The 24,289-nt window shown below is 40.3% G+C and overlaps 1 protein-coding gene across 1 annotated transcript in view; it reads left to right on the plus strand.

The window, feature by feature from the left end:
• Nucleotides 1-24,289, plus strand: part of RBKS (ribokinase) — a 66,174-nt gene that overhangs the window by 39,036 nt on the left and 2,849 nt on the right. The window contains exon 7 of the mRNA XM_015857414.1: nucleotides 8,587-8,775. Within this exon, the coding sequence (XP_015712900.1) occupies nucleotides 8,587-8,775 (189 nt within the window). The remainder of the gene's footprint in view (nucleotides 1-8,586; nucleotides 8,776-24,289) is intronic.

Raw genomic sequence — 24,289 nt, forward strand, 5'->3', positions numbered from 1 at the left:
CAAACTATATCAGAAGTGCTCAGTTCACGAGTCTTCAAGCATTTGAGGTTCTAAGTTGAATTTTATTTTGAAGTGTTCCAATACACGTCTCCACTTTAAGCCAAACAGCACTTTCTTTGAAGGAAAGAGGTGCTGTGGCCCCTCTAGATTCTGGTAGGCAAAGCTTCGAATATAGCTGGAAGTATCATCTGTGGCTATCAGAGCCATCAGAGTTCAGTTATATGTGACGGTGAGGATGATAAGACAAAGTATTTGATTTTATTCAGGACACCCACGTGGTGTTTTCTTCATGCTTTCAGGAAACCCTTTCATGCCTGGACCACACCCCTGGATTGGTTAAATGGGCCACAGCATGCATTTTGGGCTGAGAACATCCATGTTCTCCCATCAATTTAATACATGTCATTTGCTGTTTGCTTTTTTTTTTTCATCATGTCACTAGTTAACTTTTCTTTTCCCCTTGAGAAAACTTATTCCCCATATGTTAGACACAAAACTTTGGTTTTCATTACTTGCCTGTTCCTGACTTTTCTCTCATTGCTCTTTGCAGCACACATGTTAAAGTTTTCCCTTTGTTATTGCTAGAGGACAGTCTTAAAAGAAACATTCTTGTAGAAATTTAGCTTGCTGGAGCCAGGGCATATTATTATTACCACCACATGGAGAAAAGAAAATTACTCTATTGGGAGAACAAGAAATACAGGTGCATAATTATAATAGATCCCCGCTCACTCATCCACCTTTGTACCCACCTGCGGAGCTGGGGGTACAGTTTGCATTCTTTTCTGCTATTTTTGTTTAAAAAGTAATTACCATTTGGAGATAGCTGGGATCACTTCATGCAGTCAGGTAAATGAATATGTTCTGTACTGTTCAGAAGGCTTCTCTCTTCTGAATTTATGGTTACGATAGACTTATGGAAGCCATATCATATCCTGCCAGCCATATCATGGGAGCACTGATTGAGTTGTGGGACCCCTACAGCATATTCTGAGAACACAGAACTGCACATAAATACTTGCTTTTAGCAATAACCAAAAATTATTCATGTTTTGCAACAAAATGAATTATTTTACCATCTTTTTAAAAATCAGTTATATTTTACTTCATCCTCTCTGTGTCTGGTTTGTTGTTGAATTGATGTTCAGTGATGAACTATTGCCATTTTTCCTTTCTTTTTGCTGAGAAAAGAGGAAAAATGAAGCACTTGTTTTTCTTATGTCACAAGATTGAAAGTTCTTTTTTCCTTTTAGTAATTGTTATATATTCATGTGCCATCTGTTTTCTGTTTTCTTTCATTACTTTCTTTGATTTCAGATCACTGTAATGTATGCACTTGAGAAGTTTAATATAGAAATAAATGTTTACATATCCAAATAGAGGTTACCAGTCACATCTCTACATGCCATTTAAAAACAATAAGTTAAATCTGCTAATCTTAAAAATAATGATGGTTTTGTCCATTCATCCAACTGCGTCTGCATTTCCTTCAACTTCTTAAATCAGGAATTACCTACCACTTTGATGGTCCAGAATACATACTGGGAAAAGGTCTTACAGCTTGCTTGCTTTCTTTCCCTCAGTATCAGGCAGCCCTCATAGCCAGAAAATGGCCATTCTTATTTCATAGATTTGGTTGTTTTAATCCTCTGTGGCCAAATTTACTGGATATGCTGCCTACATCTGCTTTCCCGAGATGTTAGGTTCCAGCTCTATTGCCGCTCCTCTTTGATATCTCTGAGCCTCAAATAATGTCCTTCTAACCAAAACCCCATTTATGTTCCAATCTTACCTCTTTTGGGGTCTTTTGTTATTCAGCATTTTTAAGTACTACTTGAAAACGAGTAGTTTAGTAGTTTAGTAGTTTCTGTTTTATCATTAGTAAGCCCTTTAAGAGCTCTTAATACATTGTCTCAGGTTTAAAGATCAACTCGTCAGAGCTATGCAGGTCAGCTGTTTCTAAAACATTCTTTTTAACAAGACAACATATATGCTCAGACAAGATTAAACTTTCACTGATTTTAATTGTTACTTGGTTTGCCTTTCTTATTAATTTAAATTTACAGGTATTTATCATGTAATTTTATCTAAATGTCTTTATCTTTATTCTTCATCAAAATAGCTTTATGTTATTAAGTCCTGTACTTTGTGGATATCACGTGAATATGTTTGTAACAGAAGTGCGTTAGCTGTGGAGCAGAAAGCTGGCCATTGAGCCTAAGACATTTCACAGATGGTGTGGAGCATTTGTTTTGCTAGAGATGAGTAAAGGGGGATAGTCCTTGTGATTAGCTGAATTATTACTGAGTCAGAAATCTCTGTTGTTTACTTCCACGCTGGTCAGCAGCTTTGATCTGTGATGCCTTTGTCACAGAATAAAAACTGAAAAATGTCAGCTATGGTTTTATACAGTCATAGGATTCTGAGTCCCAAATGTGTAAGTATCAAATGCATCACACTTTGTACTCTATTCTTCATTAACTGCTTTAGGATTTAATGAAATCACATGCAGTATCTGATATAACAGCACAGCTTGTTCTTATGGATTTATGTGCTAGAGAGAAGCAAACAAAATTATACTATCAGTGAATTATCTACCATTAGTTTGTCTAGAAGGCTCTTCACAAGCTGTTCTTTTCACTCTTGCTTGTTGTAATAATATTTTTTTAATGTCTGACATTGCTTTCTTTTTATGTGGTTCGTGAAGAAAAAACCTAGAACAAATCTTGCAAGGTTATCAGTTCTCTCTTTGCTTAGCCTGTAGTTCAGTTTTATCTTTTCCCAGAAAGATCAAGCTTGTTGAGACTAGTTTGTTAATTCCCAGATGCAGCACAGCCTAATCCCTGAGGTTTGTGCAGGAATGTGCTAGTTCTCCATTCCCTTAATTCTTCTAATGAAAAATAAATGTATCCAGTGTCATCTAAGTGAAAACCAGTGGTTGTTCTTCTCAGTCTCCTATAAATGTTGAAAAACAAACAACCCTATACAAGAAGAGATCTTTGGAATACTTACCTATTTTTTTTTCCTCTCCTTTTTTTTTCTTTCTTTCCCTTACTGTAGTATGGCCCTAGGCACAACCACAATGTCAATACAGTTCATGTGTTGTTTTTCTTATTTAGTGTGTGCGTGCAATTACAGAGCCCTGCAGGTTAGGAACCAGAATATATTGCATGTCAGCAATTTGAATTTGGTCCTAAATGTTTTGAAGAACAGCTGCTTCTCTGTTCAAAGAATACTGAAGAGCCCTTCAGGAGAAGGAAAACTCCTAAATGGTTGCAGCAAATGATTTAGCGTGTCAGGCTATTTTTAATGCAACACTGGGAACTGCTTTCTTCCTAATGTAAAATGGATATCAGACTCCTGATCTAAGTAAGAAGGGCCTAGCAAATGTTTAATTAAATGCTGACAGAATACTTGGGTGTTTTGATGGTAGAAAAAATGTACATCTAAGTATAAATTCATTGCTAATTTTCTTAAGAAAAGCTGCAAGATATATGAAAATATTACAAAATAATAGGTACTATCCTTTTGCTTCCTTTGTGCTACTGCCTTTTAGTTGAGCTTGAAACATTTTTGGAAGCAATATTAATAATGGAAGTTCTTGTTAGTATGTCCAAAATCAATAGACAGCAATGGCTTCTACAAGATTCAGAGAACATCAAGCTTATACAGCTGAGTCTTAGAGCAGGACATCTGAGATCCTGCTTATTAATATATTACTGGTTAATGATAGAGATAGTCTCAGGAATTTGCCTTTTCTGTTGTAAATAAAGGAAAGATACTATTTCTTCATTGCATAGAAGTTGCTGGAAATTTACAGTATATTTTAATTTAAATTCCAACTTTGTTCTAAACTCTACTTTATCTGTTGCTGGAAACTATGAAATTTCCCATATTTAGTCTAAAATGAAAGATGTTACTTTTGGGAGAGGAGAGAATAGCTTCAAGCCAATTCATTTCAAGCAGTTTTTAATTATTCTAGCATAAGTATTTCTTCATATATGTATGTAAAAGTTTTATAATTTGAAACAACTGGAATTAGCTTGGCTTATGGCCTGATCTTGCAATTACATATGCACCAAAACTGTCTCTCACTATTTCTTTGGGACTCATCATGTGTTAGAATTAACATGATCGTGTTCTTATTCTGTCATTCTCAAAAGAATCTTAGAAATCAAAGATATAACCAACTCTGTAGCCAACTGGCTTACTATATCTAAGTACTTAACATTAAAAGTATTTTCAATTGTCATATGTAGTTTTAGATAAGTAATCTTAAGCCTGGCAGTTTGCTTATTATTATTTATGATTTGTGTTCCAGTATTACCTGGCAACATTGACAAAGTTGCAGTGTGCTAGGTGCCATGTGGATGCTGAAGCAAAAGATGGACTGCTCACTGGAGAGTTAACACTTTTTTGTCATCTCATCAGTTTCTATTTGTTGAGTAGGAACAGACCTCCAGAGATCTCAGTCCTGGTGAAGAAGTGCTAGCTTTGCTCAGATTGCTCAGGGTTTCTCCTTTCAAGTTTTGAATCTCCAAGATTGAGGAGCCTATGCCCTGTTTTGGGTACCTGCTCTAGTGCTGCATCGCTCTGGTAATGAAAAGTTTTTTCCTAATGCTGGAATTTTCCATGTTCCAGCTTGTGCCAGTTGAGTCTAGCCCTATTCTTGTGCAGCTCCAAGAAGAGTGGTTCTCTCTTCTCTATTATCCACACATTAAATCATTGTAGCCAGCAATTAGATCTCTCCCTACCCTTAGGTTTTTGAGACTGAACAGAGCTGCTTCTCCCAACCGCTGCTTCTATGTCCTACTCTCTAGACCCCACCTGCTTTGCTGGCCTCCCACTGGGCTTGTGTAGTATGTCAGTGTCTTAGTTCTGCCAGGGATCTCAGAAGTAGATTGTCCTGAAGATTTGGTCTCATAAATGCCAGCCAGAGGATCCAGCATTTTTCCCTGAAATTGGCTGTGTAAGCCATGGAGTGCCCCACATACTCCACTGCTAGAAACACTTGGCAAGGATTTACATCATGGTTTCTTTATCACTTTTAGCCAGTGCAAACTAGTACTGATGTTGAAAGGAGTCAATTGTTTCACTTTATCTTATTTTAGTTCAGGCTTAATTTTAACACAGATCTGCTTTTCAACCCAGTTTATTTCCTGGCCACACAAATAGCTGTGCTGGCACAAGAGAATGGGCCACGTGGACAGGAGTGGAGAGGAAAGCAGGACCAGTTTTTTCTGTATCAGTGCTGATTTGTGTCAGCATACTGTAACTTGACTCCACAGTCTAAAGAGACAAGAACAATTAACTGGGAATAATGAGAAGTATTGCCAAGAACCACTGTATCAGTTAAAAGCTTCAGTTAATTTTTTTTCTTCTACTTTTGTAAACAAAATAAAGAAAATTCTCTGTAGTTTAATTATATGTCTGGGTTGGGGTTTTTTTTTTCTGACAGCAGGTTTGCAGAATGTCCTCTAACTTTACTTAGTCCATCTAACTGAGGAGCTTCATGAGACCAGCACAGGAAAACAAAATTTCTTGATTTGCTGCTCTTCCATACAGCACTATGGCAAATGACCACATTGAACTTTTAGTATTGTTATTTAATTTTTTCTTTATGTAACTATTAGTTATTTCCTTCAATTGTACTGCAGTTTGGTTGGTTGGTTTTGCTTTTTTTTCTATTTTTCTTTTTTTTCTTTTTTTTTTTCTTTTTTAAAAACAAGACTTTACTGAAGGGAGGAACTTAAAATCTAACCACAGTATTTAACATCAGTTGACATTTACAGCAATCTCTAATTATTGGCACAAAATCTGTCTGGCTTCTGCTGCTTTTATGGTTCTTCCAGCTTGTTCCAGTGTGTTTTAGTTTTACAGTCCTGCTATAGATGAGTTAGATGATAATGGTTGCAAGCAACTGAAGATCTACTTTTATACAGACTCATTCTGGTTCCAAATAAATGTATTTATTGGTATAAGCAGTATGAAGGCAAAAAGAAAGATTTCTGCAAAACCTGCCACATTATCAGTCCCCAAACAACTTTTTTTTCATAACCCAGACAAAAAATCCTGCTGGCTTGGGGCACAGCTATCACAAAAAGGGGTACGTTACACTATGTGTGTCTCATTAGGAAAAATATTATATTTAAATACTTTATTTATCTTGCTCATAAGCTTACGGAAGTGTAAATCCCAGGTAAATGAGCCAAAGTTAGACTGACTATTTCTTTTCCATAACCAAATCCATTTTCCTCCTGGAGACTTTACAACCTATGTAGAATGTTTGGAATTACTGCACATCATGAAGTACATTAGAAATACCTTTAGTCAGTTTCATTCAAGGAGTAGTGCATGCGTTTTGGTAATCCATTTTTGTCCTTGTGCTGGGTATTCTGGACATGGGAACACGTAGTTCCTGCTCCTGAGATCTCTAAATTCAGTAAGAGACACAGACGCTGCAGTCTCTTGGTTATTAGAATGGACTATATGTATTTTAATACCATTTATTATCTGTCCTTAGTCTCTCAAATGCCATTATTGGTGTACTGATTCCTTGCAAACCTTGCAGGACAGTGTATTTAAAAAAAACTCAGTGAGGTATTTTTGAAACAAATTCTCTTATTTGAAAATACTTTTATACCCTTAAAAAAACTTAAATGCATCTAATTTGTCTAAGTAGCTTCTGTTGCAAGAACATTTTCAGCAGCGTGGTGACATGCCAAAGAAAAATTGAGTAGATTTATTTGCTTTCTTATAATCTAAACCTTACTTTATTCTTGACTGGGATCAGTGTGGTTTAAAAAAAAAATAGTTTTAGATTGTGTATACGTGTTATACCCACCAAGTCTTGCCACACCGAGTTCTGCCTTGTAGTTATTATATCAACAGCTCCTGAAAACATCTGCGTTTGTCTCAGTACGGACTGCAGGACTAGATCCTGTAAGCTCAAAAATTAAAACCAGTAGGTACTCTGTTCATGATAATATAAACCCTAAGGCAGCGTATTGGCATATGCTGGTCCTTCGGAGCCTAAGGGTGACTTCTCTGTTCTGGGTCAGGCTGAAACACAGGAAATGACAGTGGCAAGCTGTGAGGCCTCTGAGTCACAACTGGGGGCGGCTTGCTTGGGGATGGCTGTAGTAGTTCCTGTCCCCAGCTGTCTGCCCTGCCTCCCTTTGTAGGACAAACATGCCTGTACTTATGGAGCAGTTGTTCAACCACTGTATTTTATATTCTGTTTCGGCAAGAAATATGCATGCTGATTTCAAGCTTCTGTAATGCAGAAAAAGGTAGTTTGAAATATTTCAGCAGCTGTTTCCCAGGAAGCTGAGTTGTCCATGTGGTAGAAGTCAGGACACAAAGCTGGTGAAAAGGTTCCAAAGTAAGTTTTCCACTGAAAACAAGACCCAAGGCCATGGAAGTTATGTCCAGTTAATAGACGATTATTTGAAACTGCTTCAGACTGTGTTTTTCAGGAAGCAGCAGTCTTGTAGTTCAGGATAAAGTAGGACTTCCCTCTTCTCAGACAAGGAAGACAAGCTATATAGTAAAGACAACAGCATACAATGTGCCAGTTTACTTACAAGTAAGTCTTACTCTAGTAGGCAGAAGTACTGCTTGCTAGAGTGTTTCAGGTAAAATATACTTTGTTTCTCTTCCTGTCCAATTCTTGTCACATATCCTCTGCCAAAGAAATTACATGGCATTGGAAAAGGAAATGCCATCAAGAAAATGTATGAAGTGAAGAAAAGGATGTTTAGTTCTGAAGTCTTCACTACAGATTTTTGGGGAATTTCGCTTTTAGGTGCATGGAACTGGAAGGGATTAATTTTAAGAGTCAACTGGGAGATGTTGACTTAAGGTCACCATCTGTTAGAAGAAAAGTTTATCAGTGTTTGTACAAGGCCCAACACAAAAGAGTCTCAACCCTGGCAGAGGACTATGGCCACATCCATAACTCAAATATGTAATCATCTTGTGATGAACCTTTCCCCAAAGAGAGCTTCAGATTACTTTTAGGTATTATTATCTAAAAATACATATTAAAGTAGACACGGTGGTCAAGTTTACCAGTTGAGCACTTTTGTATTGGTTTTTTTTTTTCCTTGAAGAGATTTCTCACTAGCTGACCCTGAGAATTGTAAAAGGTGTCTTGAATAATGATAAATATCCCCCAAGAGGAGTGACTGAGTTGCCATGTAGCATTTCTCACGTTAGACAGCAAAATGCTTTCACCAAGGCTGTGTCACTGTGTCCATTTCAGAGATGAAGAAACTGGGGAACACAGGAGAAATGTGATTTTGGTAAAGGTTGCATGGCAGGCATATTGTAGAAGGTGGAACAGAGCCCATGCTTCCTGTGTCTCTGCCTAGGCTGCTCTCTATTAGTCTGCTGTGCCTGAAGTACATGCTGATTTCAAACAAGAAGAATGACATAGCTGAATATCAGCGTAGGAAGTGGTTTCACGATCATCTCATAAGACACATTTCTAAAACGATATTAAGTACTGTTTTCAAAAGCAACTGTTGTTCAAAATTGAATGCTATCAGATCATGATTTTCATTTGCGTGGGTTATTTTCCAGGCAGAAATTTTAACGGGCATCCCAGTTGGCAACCTTGAAGATGCTGAAAAGGTGGGACGCATGCTGTTAGAAAGAGGGTGTAAGCTCGTAATTGTTACTCTTGGAGCAGAAGGCTGCATGATGATATCAGTAGAAGAACCCATTCCAAAGCACGTTCCTGCTGAGAAGGTCAGGGCTGTGGACACTACGGTACGTTTTTGTGGTTTAACTGTCTTGCTTTGGAAAAGACTGCTTAAGCACTAAGGGATGGCAATGAGTAATCAGCCAGATCTTTGGGCACTAGTACAAAGGTTAATTTATGATGTGAAACTGATAGCTTGCTTCCAGTCTCTTGTATATTAAATATGTCAGTTCACTTCAGTTTTATAGTCTGTATTGTAGATATGCTAGAATTATTGTGCATGAGAGTATCTCCATGTTCCTCCTGTGATTAAGTCAGTACCTGCCTCTGACTGTAATGTGCCATGCCAGTGGCTTGAGCTGCAGTTCATATTTCCCCACGTGTGTTATTCATAATATCCAGAACTCCAATGCTGTGGGAAAAAGGAGATATTACTGCCCTAGCAACCTGAAACTGAATGCTTGGCTCCTTTGACACAAGCATGATTTGCTGTCTAAATGTAGCATAAGGTGTATCAGAGACATAATCTTTACAGAATATAGTGAATAAGAAGAGAAAGTTCTTGCTTCTTCACAATTTAACTGTTTTATGATGGTAGCTAATGAATAATGGCTCAGACAGCTTATTCTTTGCCATTAGGGTATCCCCAGCAAAAATTAAAAACAGGAAAGGCAATAGTTAAGATTGCATTGCTACGAAAACCTTACCACATTGCACATATGGGGCTATTTTGTGTTCCTAGTATTATCTGACATAAATCCAAAATAATTCCAGTGGAGTTACAGAGAGCAGAGCAGGTCACGTTGTATGTACTAACTATACATTTAAATGCCTCTTACAATAACGTCATATTACATATGTTCTGTTACAATAGTTCATTAAAATCCTGGAGATTTTACCATCTGGTGCATTCCATATCTGAATTGCATTAATAATAACTAGTTCTCTTAGCATGTTTTTTATCTGTGGACCTCATACTGCTTCACAAAGAAGAAAAGCAACTGTTTAAAAGATGAGAAAACAGAGGCATAGGGACTGAAATTACCTAGTTCAGTAGCACACAGTGGCAGAACTTGGCATAAAGTCACCTATGAAACAGAAGATCACTGATAGATCTGGACTATTATATATTGATACTGTGGAAGGCATTGTTTCACTGTTAAATTTAATCATTTTCAGTACATGGACACTTTGCCTTCTTTTGTCCCTTTTGTCATATAGAAGTTTGACCCTGAGTTAGTCTTCATTTCGGAATGCCCTACAGTTCTAGGTAAATGAAACGTAACTGTGCTGTACTTGCATAAGGCACTTGGTAAGGCTCTACAGGCGCCTACCTGCCTGCTTTTAGTCAAGAATTAGAAGTGCTGGAATGAAAGATAGAGCTCCCAGGCCTGCCTTGATGCTTGCTAAGAAGCAGGATTTATTAGCTTTGGAACAAAATCTTGTGAACTTGACTGTACGGCTTCTTGCTCTCATTTGGTAAATCCACTCTTGCTATCAAAGCTCAGCATGTGAGCCTTCTTTTTTAGCGTACATCACACAGAAGTGATGAAGAAAAAACATGTGTGATGTGCTCCTTCAAAAGAAGCAGAAAATTGCTGCCAGATAAGCTATTGTTTAATATCTTAAGATATTTGCTGCTGTTGGTCTAAAACAGCAATCCCAAAACCACACAGTGACTGAAAAGTGCTTTTTATCTTGCCTAGCACTTCAGAGTTTCATGACTGAACTAATTTAACACTGTTTTTTTTTCTTTTTTTCTTTTTTCTTTTTTCTTTTTTTTTTTTTTTTTTTTTTTTACATAAAAGCAATTACTTAAGAGTTTACTGAATCCTTGCCCTGCCTCCTTGTGGCCAACAGGTTATTGGCTTTCCTATAGCGGAGGATTTTCACAGTTAATTTTGTTAATCTATTTAAATACCAGTGGGTTGTTTTCAGTAAAACAGCTGTGCTCAGTTTATTCTTGCAGATTGAATGAAAAAAAGATGTGTTGGCCTTCCACTATAAAAGTCTTACACTGCTTAGACTGATTATCACTTTGCCTGAAAGCAAGTGGTTTTAAAGCAACCCTTCTAAACCCCAAACAAAATATCATCCTCAACTAACCTGCCTACCTCTGTAACTAAAACAAATACTGAAAGTTCTAATAAGACATATTACTCTTCTCATATGTTTAGCTACAGTGGCTCCTTTCCCAAGGGAATAAACTCAGTCTGTGGTGGTTTAACAAGAAACACCCATCCACAATGTAGTCAGAGCTGTACATGCACATGCTGTAAGCCTACAGTTTATCACTAAGTGAAGTTTTGAGGGGCCGGGCTGTAATTTTTTTCAAGCTGCTGTAATCCAATCTCATTTGATAATGTGTCCGTATCTATACTGGCATTGCTTGGATCTGCAGAAGGTAAAGTTACCATCAGACAAAGAGTTCAATGATATGTAAAACCCTTCATAGGATTTAAAAAGGTTACAGAGCCCTTGTGAAATCAGTATGTATTCAAATGGAATTTGCAGTTTAGAGGGCATACATGTTACAAAATGAGGCACAAAGCCCACCTCTGCTGTAGAAATTTCCCCATAGATCTCTGCCAGAGTCACCTCTGCAACAGTGCAGCTTCAGTACTGCCTCCTGATCATTTTCGTTATCAACAATGTTTAAAATTGCTCGTGAGAAAATATTTAAGTAGGTAACAGCCACAGAGATTCAAGATTAGAGTTCCTTGTGTGCCCCCTATTCTCTAGGTCTGTTAGAGAGACTACAGGTCAAAGATGGTAAAGCCTGAATCTCCCGCCTAGCTCATTAGATGGTTAATCAGAGAGTTTATTGGCAGAACACTGGGAAAAGCTGGCTCCATCTCCTGCTCTGTGGTGGAACATGAATCTTCAAGACTGAAAATCTGGCATTTCTCACCCACACTAAATCAATACTACAAAGAAGAAAAAAAAAAAAAAGGCTTGTTGATTCTTTTTAGTGCTAATTATCTCAATGTGGGTTTTACTAATGTATGCAATGCTTCCCATAACTGCTAGCAGAGCTCTCCATGCACAGTCCAAAACATGTAGAGCACGAATGGTCGTTTAGAAGAAAGTTTTGCAAGACACGGTATTGTAAAGCTGTAACAGCTGTTTCTCCTGTTATAGCTAAATAATGCAATAAGCTTTTGTTAAAAAAATATACTTTCCCTTCATTCTGCTGGCTTCTGCCAGCTATTTTGACATTTGACACGTAAAACATAATAATATATAGGTAACAGAAGAGAAGTAAGACGCACATTGTAATCTCTTTTCATTACTCTATACAGCTGCAGTTAGATCTACTTTGCTACATGTAGTTAAAAATATGCATTTATTTTTGGTAGAAGCGATTTCTACTTTATGTGAAATTAGGTGCATGAAGCAGCACTGAAATAGATTTGAGAGTTAATTGTGTAATTCCATTTATATGAGAGTTCCTCCATAGCAGAAGGTTGCACAAGCCATTGACAAATTTGATAAGCATTTCATAGCAATCAATACTTTGATGTACACGTGTTCTGCAGTTGCGTGTGTGTGTCTTTGGAAGCCGTTCGCCTGCTGCTGGAGCAGAAGCACAGCTGAGGTAGAGCACAGCAGCTGCTTGTGAGCACAGCTGTGGGACATGACCGAACGCTGTCAGGTCAAAATGGTACTTGAGGTAAAGCTGGTGATCTGTGTGATGAGCCACACGGTGAGCCAGGGTTGTGACATCTGCTGCTGCCACACACGCACTGTCCTGGCTGAGGCATGCCCAACCTGCTCACAGGGATGGCTGCCACATCATGCATGCTAGGGAACGGTGCTCTGCTCTTCTTGCACCTTCACCCCTGCTATCCCCCTCTGCTTCTGACAATCACACAAAGTGTAATTTACAGCACTGTTTACATCTATTTACATTTACTAATTATATTCTGTTGAAACTGCCAAGAAAAATTTGTCAGAAGAATGTAATTACCCAAAGCTGGAATTTGGCCAGCAGTCAGATTAGTTCCATTTTCAAAAAGCATTATAGGATCTCACCAAGCCGGCAGCATCAAGCGGCAGCCAGGGACAGAGCCGTGCCTCAGTGGTGCTGCCACCACTCGCTGGAGGTGCAAGGGTCTGGCTCAGGCCTGGCATGTGCAAGTGGACTTAGTGGAGGATATCAATCCTGCTAGGAGCCCCAGGCTCTGCAGTCTGAGTTTGGAAGGGTCATTTGGGTTGCACTGGAACCCTGGGCTCTGCTGCCTCTAGAGGGTTGGCCATGGTAGGCCTCCTTCACAGGCAAGGCAGCCCAGTAGCCTAGGGCTATTCTCTCTGTGCAGGCTGAATCTCTCCTGTGTGAGGCTTTAGTGGAAAATAGAGTGCTCTCGGTGCAATTAAGAGCTGCCCAAATGCCACTCCTGATTTCCAGGCTGCAGCCCTGAGGTCATTCTGGGGGGGGGAGCTCTCCTGGGCTACTTTCTGTAACCTCTGTTTTGCTCCAGACCCTAGTTTGAATCAAGATGCTGAGTAACATCCATACACACTTGCATCAGTTTGGGTAACATTATAATTTCCACCCCAAACAGTTTAAAAATACAGTGTAGCTGATCTGCATAAGATCTTCATCAGCTTCTGCTTGACCTCTAGGTTTCCACAGGCAGGTGTGTGCACAAAGGTCCTGTACCTGCAAGCTTACAATCAGAAGATAACAAACCTGCATGTCTGCTTGGGGATGGATGTGTTCTCTGCAAAACCAGATGGAGACTCTTGGGTACACAATATTTAGATGAAAATTTGGAGTGTCTGTAATGCGCTAGTAATCACAAGTCCCTGCTATCTCTTTTATATCTCATTAAGAACTTTGGAGGTTTAATCTCAACGTATTTCTAAGCACAATCATTAGATTTCTTGTACTACCAGCATCTATCCTGTCTAGTTGTGCCTTTCAGGTAAAGAGAGTGCACAGCCTACTGCAGGAAGCTGAGGAAGTGTAAGTCACCGTGCAATAAGTATGTATTTATTGTGTGTCACCATATACTGCATGTCACCATACAATAAGTATGTCACCACTGGTTGTGATGACATGCTTATAAAGAAGAAGCACAGTTCTGAGACATGCTAAAATTCAAATTTAATCGACTCAGTTATGCCTGAAATTTGACAGTGCATAATTCATTCTGCGTAGTGTGCGCAGCGTTCTCAGAGCTGGATGATACACACTATTTGTCATAATCATAAAAGTTACAATTATTTTTTCATGTCAGTTCCAAAAGGAAGGCTCATTGCTACAATATGAATTTGTCATCAGAAGTTTTTTGTTCAAATCCTATTAAGTTTCTCTCTGATTTCTTCTTACAGTATATTAAATCTAGCTCTTTTATGATGGGAGGGGATTGAGAAGGCTGTCTTTAAGCAGTAGAGTGCTCACTGAGCAGCTTTGTGCTCGACTCTGAGGGTGTCATACAGTCTTTATTTTAAAAAAGCCTCGTCTAAGTGCATAGCTATATAATTTTCGATATGTCACAGTATTCAGGCCTGTGCAGTAACCGCGGTCTAAAGAAGGCAGTGTGGTTTGGTGATTTAAACAAAGGACTGAGTAAGAGTTGCGGGGCTCTGCCAAAGACTTGCTGTAAATCCTTGGAAGAGTTACTTGTCCTCTTTGTATCCCAATTTATCTATCCATAAATTGGAGCTGCTATTAATGTATTGCATATAAACCATGAGAAGTCTGTTTGAGATCAGGACAGAGTCTAGGAGGCCTTTTCCCAGGCTTGTCATATAACCTCAGGCCAGTTGTGCTGCTCTGGGGGCATTACAAACTCATTGAAGTTCTTTTGCTTGAAGTTGAGAGGTCTTGTCTGTCAAAATATGGTTTACACTAAAATTCTCTGACTTAACTGTATCTTCTGGTTTGAAGGAAGCCTGAGCCCAGGGAGTGAAGTGGACACTGAAGTAAAGCCTTAGAATATAAATAAATCCAAAACAGTCCTCCTAATAACAGCAATTCTTTGTCTCCTGACTTTGTGGCCTAACGTCTGAGGCTCGAGGGGATATAAATACAACACTCCGTGCAATGACTAATTACTCAAAATTCTGTGCATCAGCAGAAGTGGGACTTGTGGTTGACTCTAATATTATCAAATGCCTTTGCTATTTAATAATCTTGTAGCCATACATTATTTAGCATGCCGTTTGCACAAAGAACAGTGATTTTATTTCAGCTATCTCTCACCAAAGTAAAAATGCAGCTGGTAGTAAATGAAGCATTTGGCAGACAATGTGTCTGATGTACAGTTCTGTAACTTGCTAAGAAGAGAAAAATGTTGTTGGGTGTTTAACCTCTTCCCATCCAAAGATACAGTACAAAGGAGTAAAATGGCTACAAAGGACAAAGTCTTTTTTTCTTTTTCTTTCATTTTTATCTCTTTTTTTTAATTCTTTTTTTTTGTTGTTTTTCCTTTTCCCTTTTTTTTCTTTTTTCTTTTTCTCTTTTTTCTTCTTCTTTTTCTTCTTCATCTTTATTTTCTCATTGACTTTTTCTTTTTACCCCTTTTCTCTGCATTCCCCTTTTCCTGTGTGTTTTTCTTTTTCTCTCCTTTTCCTTTCTATCTTCTCTTTCAAGGAAAGCAAAAAAGTTACTATCTGGCAGACAACTCATACATCAGTGGGGTTTATTCACACACCAACACAGAGTGATTATATCCTCAGTGCCCATTAGCATCCCGCAAACCAACAGCACAATAGCTTCCTTTCTTTAACGTGCAACAGAAATAGGTTAATAAATAAGTTTAGTCCCAGTCATAGCACGCTTTCTGCATTCTCTTTTACAAATATGGAATCCATTGAATTTTGAACCAGAAAAACCATGAGGAATAAATTAATTTGCCAGACACTCCAATCAGCAATCTGCTCTGTAAATCTATTTAAAGCCACGTCTATTATGTTCTGAAGTTCAGCTGAACTGTGAAAGGGCACATGACTGAAATCACTACATTTGAGTTGACTCACAGTTAAGTGTAGAGGGGAGTTGCTTGGCTCATCACAATTTTCTGCTCCTGATTCAGGCCTTCTCAACACACTTCAGTTTTTGAGAACATGGTCAGCAGTGTGTGTGTGTGTGTAGGCAACCAGGGGCAAGGGGAATTGCAATGATGCTTCCATTTGCATCGGCTGCCAAATAAGAGGTGGAGAGCTATTACTTTTGCAAGCTGGATGCTCCTTCTTTCCCTTTTGAGAGAAGAAGGCACTTCATTTTACAGATAGGAAGAATAGTGATGAAAAAAGTTACCAGTGTTAGACTTGAAGCTCTGGCTAAAATGATTCTGCTTCAAGTTAGGTAGAGGGTTGGAGTTACATAGCCAAAAATGAAGCACAGACATACACTGCTACTCTCTGAACTTCTACACAACATTGTCATGGGAGGAAACACTGTTTATCTGCTTAGTAACTGTTTATTTTAATCTGTAAGTACAAACATTGTAAACATAATGAACAAACAGAAGCAGGCTTGTACCTAACAATTTGCAGCCTTGTTTTTTAGTGGAAGATTCCACAGACCACCCAGGCTTTGCTCTAGTCCTTTTCTCAACCACGGAGCATCTAATTAAATTCCTCTCCATTCCCGACTCTAAGTGGATGAGAGCCTACAGTCCTGTACGGTTTCTTTCCAGATGGAAATGCATAATTTAGCAGAGATACAGCTGACAGGGAGAAGTGGGCCCAAAGCTGTATTAGCATTTGCCACAAATTGCTTTGAATTACAAGGGGAGTACTTAATGAAGATGTAGACTAGAAGAGAAGATTAAAACCAATATTAAGTTTTCTAAGATTGCAGAGTGCCAGGCAGCAAAAACCTCATATTAAAACTGAATTTTTGTCTCAGTTACTGTAGTGACACTAAAAATTATTTGGTTTTGCTCCCAAGGAGCACACTATCAGTATAATGTCATCACATTTTGTACTAGTGCGTCCTAGATCTGTTCAGTATACGTGTCTGTCTATGCATAAAGTTGCTAAGCACCTTCCATTGCTTACTGCTTGCAGCATCAGGACAAGTACTATTCTGTCCTGTTTTGTAGATGAGGAACAAAAGCAGACACGGACTGTTTGTCTGTGGCAGGCAAACCTGCTTCCCTTGATAAAACCATAACTTCTTGTCTGTGCTTCTCTTTAAAGGAAATTAGTACTGGAGGCAAAATGTTGTCAGGGTGTCAACTGTCTCACTTTTAGAACTCAGTATCATCACAGACATACAAAGTATGCAATAGTTGCTTTGCATTGGATGCTTCTTGAATGGGCTGCAGGAGGATTGTAGCAGTGTGCTATGATGACAGGTGTTTGGGCTGCACTGCTGTCATACTGAGAAATACTCCAGTTGAGAGGTTAACCCAAGTCCAGACAGAAAAAAAAAAGCAGAGTTACTGACAGCTGTTACGCACCAAGCCAAGTGTTTTATTGTGGAGCCAGAATGCAAGAAACATTCAGCATAGACCTTTGGGCCTGAGATTACATGCTGATGAGGTTTGGGGAAGCTGAGTTCAGAAATATCTTGAAGTTTTCTTTTTGCCATCTCACTTCTGGGCTGCTTTTGTAAATGAAACAATGGTAATTTATACAAGTTGACAATAAATTAGGAAATGTCTCTTTTATTTCTTCTCTTGGGCTAACTATGGCTTGCAGCACAAGTCAAAATCATTGCAGCAGAATGTGCCACATCCCTTTTCCTGATTTGCTTCCGTCTTCTTGTCCTGATGGTGAAACCAATACAGCCTCTCCACCAACAGGATGTCCTTAGGAAAATTCAGCCCTAGACACATAGCTCACCCTCGTGTTTAGATTTTGTGCCATCATCGTCAATGTACAAGATAGCATTACTTCTTACGGCACTTAACTGGGATGTCTGATTTGCGTAAAGAACTGAGAGGAAGGAAGACCAACTGTGAGCAGCCATCCTTTCTAATTAAATTCCTGCAGTTAAAAATAGCCACTGGAAGCTGGCGCTTCTGGCACATCCAGAGCATCACCTTCCCAAATATCTTTTTCTGGCCTGTGCCACAGGAAGTTGAAAATGTGATCCACACTGTAATACTGCAGCATATTCTTAGCTAAACTACTTGTCATTTTTTACCTCTAGCATTTATGGTTAGCTTACAAATGTCACATCTCCTTCTGTAAAGCTGGTCTCTGCAGAACCAGGTGTCACCCTGGCTGTTGTAGAACATGACCTCCTTGCCTTCTCAGTTTGTTCAAATCAGTTCTAATTGTGTTGAGAGGGAAGGCAAACCCAGCTCCAGTTTGTCCTACCTAATTACCAAGAAACGCCAATTGCAGTAATGGCGGTACCGAACTGAGACCTGATTTCCCCAACAGTTTTCTCTGGTAATTTTGGTCACTACATAAACCAGAAAGGGTTGCGTTGGATTGGTAATATTGCATAATTAGGTTTTCAAGAGAACAAGAACAGAGAAATGAGAGTAATGGGGAAATCATGCTTCTTGCTTTTGCACATACTAACCACAGAAAATGCCGCATTTCTTTCTTATCAGGAGTAAAGGAATCTATCCTTTATAGCCTGTCCCATGGACAGAATGCTTTCATAGCTTCAACCAGGCAAATGGAAGGGAGCTAAAAACATAAGTTTTGGTGAGTGATGGCAATAATCTATGGCAGTGTGTTGAATCAGCGTGTTGTCACTTTCCTTGAGGCTTTGTTTTGTGTTTTTATATGTGCAGATAGACGTCTAGATATAAAATTAGCTGTTCTAGAACAACTCAGATGGAGAAAAGCATATTCCCAAGATCTGGCAACAGTGTTTGCCACTTGCCCAAGTGGCTTTAAGGTTTGTCATTTCTAGTAATTTGAAAGTACAAATAGAAATACAGGGAAAAAGATAGGAAGGTCTCTGGAAGTTTGAGCCACATTACTGGTACCTACGATCCCATTCCCATTCTACAGGGAACATGGTGCCATGAGTGAGCTGGGAGCCCCTTTTTTTCTGTACATGTGCCCCATATGTGAAGGACAGTGGAGTGGGTAACAAGGAACAAAGTTCTGGAGCAAGCAGTTGTGACTTGTAGGTCACATCTTGCTGACTTCCAGTGAGGAGATGCAACTACAAGAAAGCTGAGGCAAGCTCAGTCGGAAAAATATGTGGGGAGCTGGCAGGAGGACAATGCTAGAGTGAGATCAGACAAAAAAACTCCTCAAGTTTTGGGTTTGGTTTTTTTTTCCAGGATATGTAGTTCAGAGGTAGGCGGGAGCAGTGGCCAGCCAACAAAGGCTAGATACTGTGGTTTTGAAAGAGGCATTCGAGCATATGGAGCTTTCGTGCAAAAAGAGAATGTTTTTTTGATCAATTCCAGGCGAGATGGCAGTTTTGTCATTCTGAGTACATCTCGTCAGATTACATGGGATCACTACGAGTATTTTGGCATTTTCTCACAGTCTCGGAGAAGAAAAAAGCTCATGTGGCTAGTGAAATTGCCCTGCGAGGTTTCCCCCTCTGACCTGGCTGTCAGATGGTGGGGTCCTAGAGCCAGGTCAGCCCCTGATGTGACACCGGGTAACACAGCTGCTCACAATTTTGTCAGCTCCCTCCTGGCTGGGGAGCTCCGTGGGGAAGCTCACTGCCAGAATGTATTCTGGGCAGGGCCTGGGCTCTAATTTTATTTGTTCATTAAATGAAATTTGTGAATTAGCACCCGAGTTTGAGCTTTGTTAGGGAGGAATTGCAAGTTGGCACGAGTGTGACGTGAATAATGAAGGGAGTGAAGTACTTCTCAAGGAAGTGATAAAAGTGGAGCTTGTGATTAGAGTAGGAGAGTAGCTGTGTGTTGTTGGGGCTTGATAAACCAGTCTGAGGAGTGCGAATCAACCTCCATCCCGAGAAGCTGCTATATTTAGTGCTGAGCTTCAACCACAACTCTTTGATTCCATCCAAGCTCAAACTCTGGGAAAAGTATCTGCAGCTCCTGTAGCATACTCAGCTGAAAGAGTGGTTTATCTCTGTTAGCAGCAATGTCTGTGTGCGTCCCTGGTGTTGACACATCTTGGTATACATGCTGTTCTCTGCAACAGTGCCGCTGGAGAGATTTGGATTGAGCTGAAGTGTAATAAGAGTTTTCCAATAGTGTGTTTTATATGTCATAAGTTTCCTATACGTACTCGAGAGAAAGAAAAAAGCACTTATGGAGTATTTCCTCTGCTGTTTTCAAGTTTGTCTGCTAGGCATAAACTTTTAGTTCAAATGAAAGGAGGTCACAGATCATATAGTGTGAGAACAAGGAAGAAACAAGACAAAAAGGTAGTGGAAGTTTAGAATGAAAATGTAATCCATAATGTATCCTACATTGAAACACTCCTTAACAAAGTATCTGTATCGCTTGGGGTGCTGGAATGATAGTAGTGGTGAATGGTTGGGTGGATGGGAATCTCACAGGGTCTGCAATGCAGAACTATTGTTGTGATGAGGGAGTGTGGGTTCCTGCCTTGGTGTGCTTACTCCATTTGGTAGTGATGGAATTTGTCACCTCCCATTAATGCTATCCAGAGTTGAAAGGAGTTTATATGAGCATCATTATCACACTGAATTGTTTTGATGATTCAGAAGACAGAGTGCTCCCTGCGGGTGAATACTTTGTTGGCTTTCTGGAGTTAGCATGTGACACAGAATAATTTTCTTCCCAGCGCTGAGTGATATGCTGGGATACCTGTGGTACTTCTCTGCGAGGCAGGAGCTCCTCTGTTCCAGTCCTGTCTGAGCACCTAGTAGAGCTTTGGGCAACTTGGGTTCCCAAACAGTGCCTCATTTTCAAAGCATGTGTAAACTGTGGGTCTCCCACTGCAACCCATACAAGATCCAGAGCTCAGATTTCAGCTCACAGGTGTGTCCAAGTGGGTGTCCCTAAAATCTCCATCTTGACTTCAGTTCATTTTCTGTCACGAGACATGCAAGCCATACCACTGACCTTCAGAACAGATGCTGTGCAGGGCCTCTGAACACGCTGAGCAGGACTGTCTGCTCTTACTAGATCTCTAGATACTTTCAGCTCTGCTTTTTAGATGACAAATAGAGTTGTGAATGTTGGATGTTTTATTTCCAACATTCACCACAAACCAGATAACTTTCCAGAGGAATTCATGCATCTTGAATGCTTGTCTCTGATCTTTTTAGTAACAGCGAGTAACTAAATGTAGGATGTAACAGAAAGGAAAGAAAATATATGCAGGAGGCCTTGTATCAAGATTAATCTCTCAGGAATGCAGGGGGTTAACGGTCAGGCTGATTAATCACTGTTAATGAACCATCAGGAAATCTGTCAGGAAGTGGGTAAAAATTCCTGACAGCTGATGTGGAGCACTGTGTGGTGTGCTTTGGTTTTGATATTTCCCAACTGATAGGCTCCAGTGGGTGCTGTTCAGTTACCTCGAAGGTCGGAAGGCATGTGAAGGACTAGATGGCCTGCTGCCCTTACTCAGCTTGAGTGAGTGAGGGAGAAGTTTTCCCTGTGCAATGGCTATGCAAGTGCAACACAACATGAACACAAGAAAGGCAGAGATTGCTCCTTCCCACAGCTTCCCAGAACAGAGTCTGGAAATTATACAGAAAGGAAGCGGGGTCGTTCCTCACTGCTCAGTCTGAGCCCACAGGGTACAGCAGGGAGCAGGCCAGGCAGCTTTTCCTGCTTGGACATGGAGCCAGAGCTCTGGGACTTGGATACACAACTGAGTTAGTTAATGAATTGCTTTGTGTTGACCGAGGGTGAGGTTTCACAGTTGGCTTGAGCAGATCCAAGATCAGGCAGCTGCTGAGAGTTTCTCACCTCTTTCTCCTTTGCATTGGCTGTAATGTGGTAGTGCAGTGGCTTGCTGGGCTGGGTGCAAACTAATGCTTCCCAGTCAGTGCTGGCTGGCCCAGTTCACAACAGAGTGGGAGGGATGGCCTGCCTCACTGCCTGGCTGCACCGAAGCTACGTCTGATGTAGGCAAGGATAAAAACATGAGCAGGGATTGAGCCTTTCAGCAACAGCACAAATGTGGCTTGGCTTTGGCCTGCTCTGAAACTGCAGGCTGAATCACTGGAATTAAGAGTGCACTGTCAACCTTGAGTAAATGTCAGTTAAAATGTGTTAGCTCACACCTCCTGTGACTTCGAAGCAGTGGCTGATGGCAGCCGTTCTGCACATGGCTAATGGGAAGTGGGGCACAGTGCGGGGTGGCACAGCCATTCCCCATGGTCGGGAGAGGGCACAGGCCACATCAGCTGGTGTCAGTGTGTGCTTGGGAGGGCAGGAAGACAGAAAGGGGTCTGCAGCACTGCCAGGGATTGGCTCGCTGTCTTTTTCTTTGGCTCAGGGTAACATATTGAAGCTTGTCTTCCTGACAAGACTGCAGAAATGCTCAGCTACCAGTACACAGATTAAGCACAGTAACACGGTCATGGATCCAGACCCTACAAGTCTGAGGCACAGTCTGCTTCTCCTCGTACTTCTCCTTTCACCTCAACACAAGCAGCTTTGCTGAGCTCAATCTGCACCATTACAGCAGAAAATCTAAAAAGGGGAGCCCTGCTGTTTGCTTCAAGCTCATTTGTTACTGTTTTTTAATTACAAAATGTAGTGGTTCCATTTTAAGGACTTTTTATCTTTTTGTTCCAGCTCAGAACTCCACGCAGAGATACAGCAATAACTGTGTGAGTGGAAAAGCTCTTTGCAATTTTCAGATTCTTAAAGTTTTAGAGATGTGTGGGTCTTTCCTGATGGTATCTTTGTGTTACATCTGTCATTCAGGTGCAGGGCAGGTAGTGGTGCACCCATTAAGGAGTGCTGAGCAGATGTGACACAGAGGGGTAACACCCACAGCATAATCCAGTGCTGCAGTGTTGCAGAGTGATATAAATAAGACAGGAATTCTCCAAGGCCTTCAACAGAGCTGGGCACCTCTGTACGGCTCTTTAGTTGGGTTACACTAAATCAGTGTAATCTTCAGGCTGCATTGGTTTGTGCACTGCTGTGAATGCTCCTAGGAAACCATAAGATCATATGTTAGAGTGCAGTTTTTACAGCCTTTGCTGTTGATTTATTCACTGAATGAAGAGTTTTGAGTTACAGGCAAGCCTGACGGATCTGCTGTTTTGCTGTACAACATGTTGTCCCTTTTAGGGCTTGGCAACGCACTCTTACAATGTCTTAAATTCAATGAAGTGATGGCAGACATGTACGGTGTACCTGGCTGCGACTTGAAAACCACCCGAGGAAGGTCCAAGATCAGGGCTCCAGGAGCCAACAGCTGTGGTGATTCCTGTGTTGCTGCCATTACTCTTCCTCAGGACAGGGTAGGAGGGTGGGGGGTAACCACAGGGTCATGCAGCAAAAAGGCAGAGCAGCAACACTAGGAACTGCAGTTATTGCACCTCGGCCTCCAAATATTTTTGGTGAAGAAGTCATCTCATTGTATAAGTGAAATGCATCCTATCATTCTGGGCACGACTGATTGAAAAAGGCTTTACTTGCTGGAAATACCCTTGAACAATGTATAGTTTCCACTTACAAAGCAATTTCTATAAAAAGCTTCTCGGGGTAGCATCATATAAAAATAGTTACACTAAAGTTGTGAACCAGCTTCTGACAAATCGGGGCTAACAAAAGCTAAGGTATAAATAGAAGTGTTTCCGTGGGTTTTCTCTTCTCTAGAGGCACAGAATCTCAGTCAGTGCTGGATTGTAATAAAAAAAAATGCCCTTTTCCAGACGCACAGGAAAACAAGGGGCTTCCAGACTCGTGGCTCAGAATATAAATGGGTTTTTAAAACTGCTGCAAAACCATAAGGCTCAGTGGAGGCCGCAGCATTTGCATTTTAGAACCGGCCACACTGTATCAGCCCAATTTGATGATCTAGTTATTGGTTTTATTACATACAAAGCGGCATCCCCTGCTTTACAAAAAGCTCAAGTAAGTTCTATTTTTGTAATTATGGGATGAATTGACTCCGGGCACTCAAGGATATGAGAACTATCTCAAAGTCTGCAGTGTATTAGGATTCCTGGCATATGAATACTGAGGAATGTAAAACATTACAGGTCCCATGTTTGTGTGTTGTCGCTGGGCACAATAAATGCACCTCACTGGTCATTTTCAAAAACAATATTCTTGCAATTATTCTTTTTGGGGGTTGGTGTTTCGTTATCTCCACTAATAATAATGATCAGAAAGACAATGTTCCATCCTGTGCTGCTGCCACGTGTAGTTTGTGCCGTTTGACACCAGACAGACTGAGTGTTCCTCATTGAAATAATACCTGGCCACTTACATTATGAAACAATCAACTGCATGAGAAATATTTCATGTACCAATGACAAGGTCTTCCTGCGAGCACTGCAGCACAACTGGTCTGCTCGTAGAAATACGACTTCTGTCTGTAACAGCGGTGCCAGGGTAGCTTTAATAATTAATCATGTGCTGATTAGATTATAAACTCTGGGATGGGCCAGAGATTTTTGTATTATGTATCAGACAAAAGATACTGGCAATGCTTAACTAGCAGTCACCTGTTACTGCTCCACCTGACATTGTGAGAGCGCTGTGGGAAGCAGGGCAGAGACAAAAG

This window comes from Coturnix japonica, chromosome 3 (genome assembly GCF_001577835.2).
Source record: "Coturnix japonica isolate 7356 chromosome 3, Coturnix japonica 2.1, whole genome shotgun sequence".
Taxonomy (NCBI): Eukaryota; Metazoa; Chordata; class Aves; order Galliformes; family Phasianidae; genus Coturnix; species Coturnix japonica.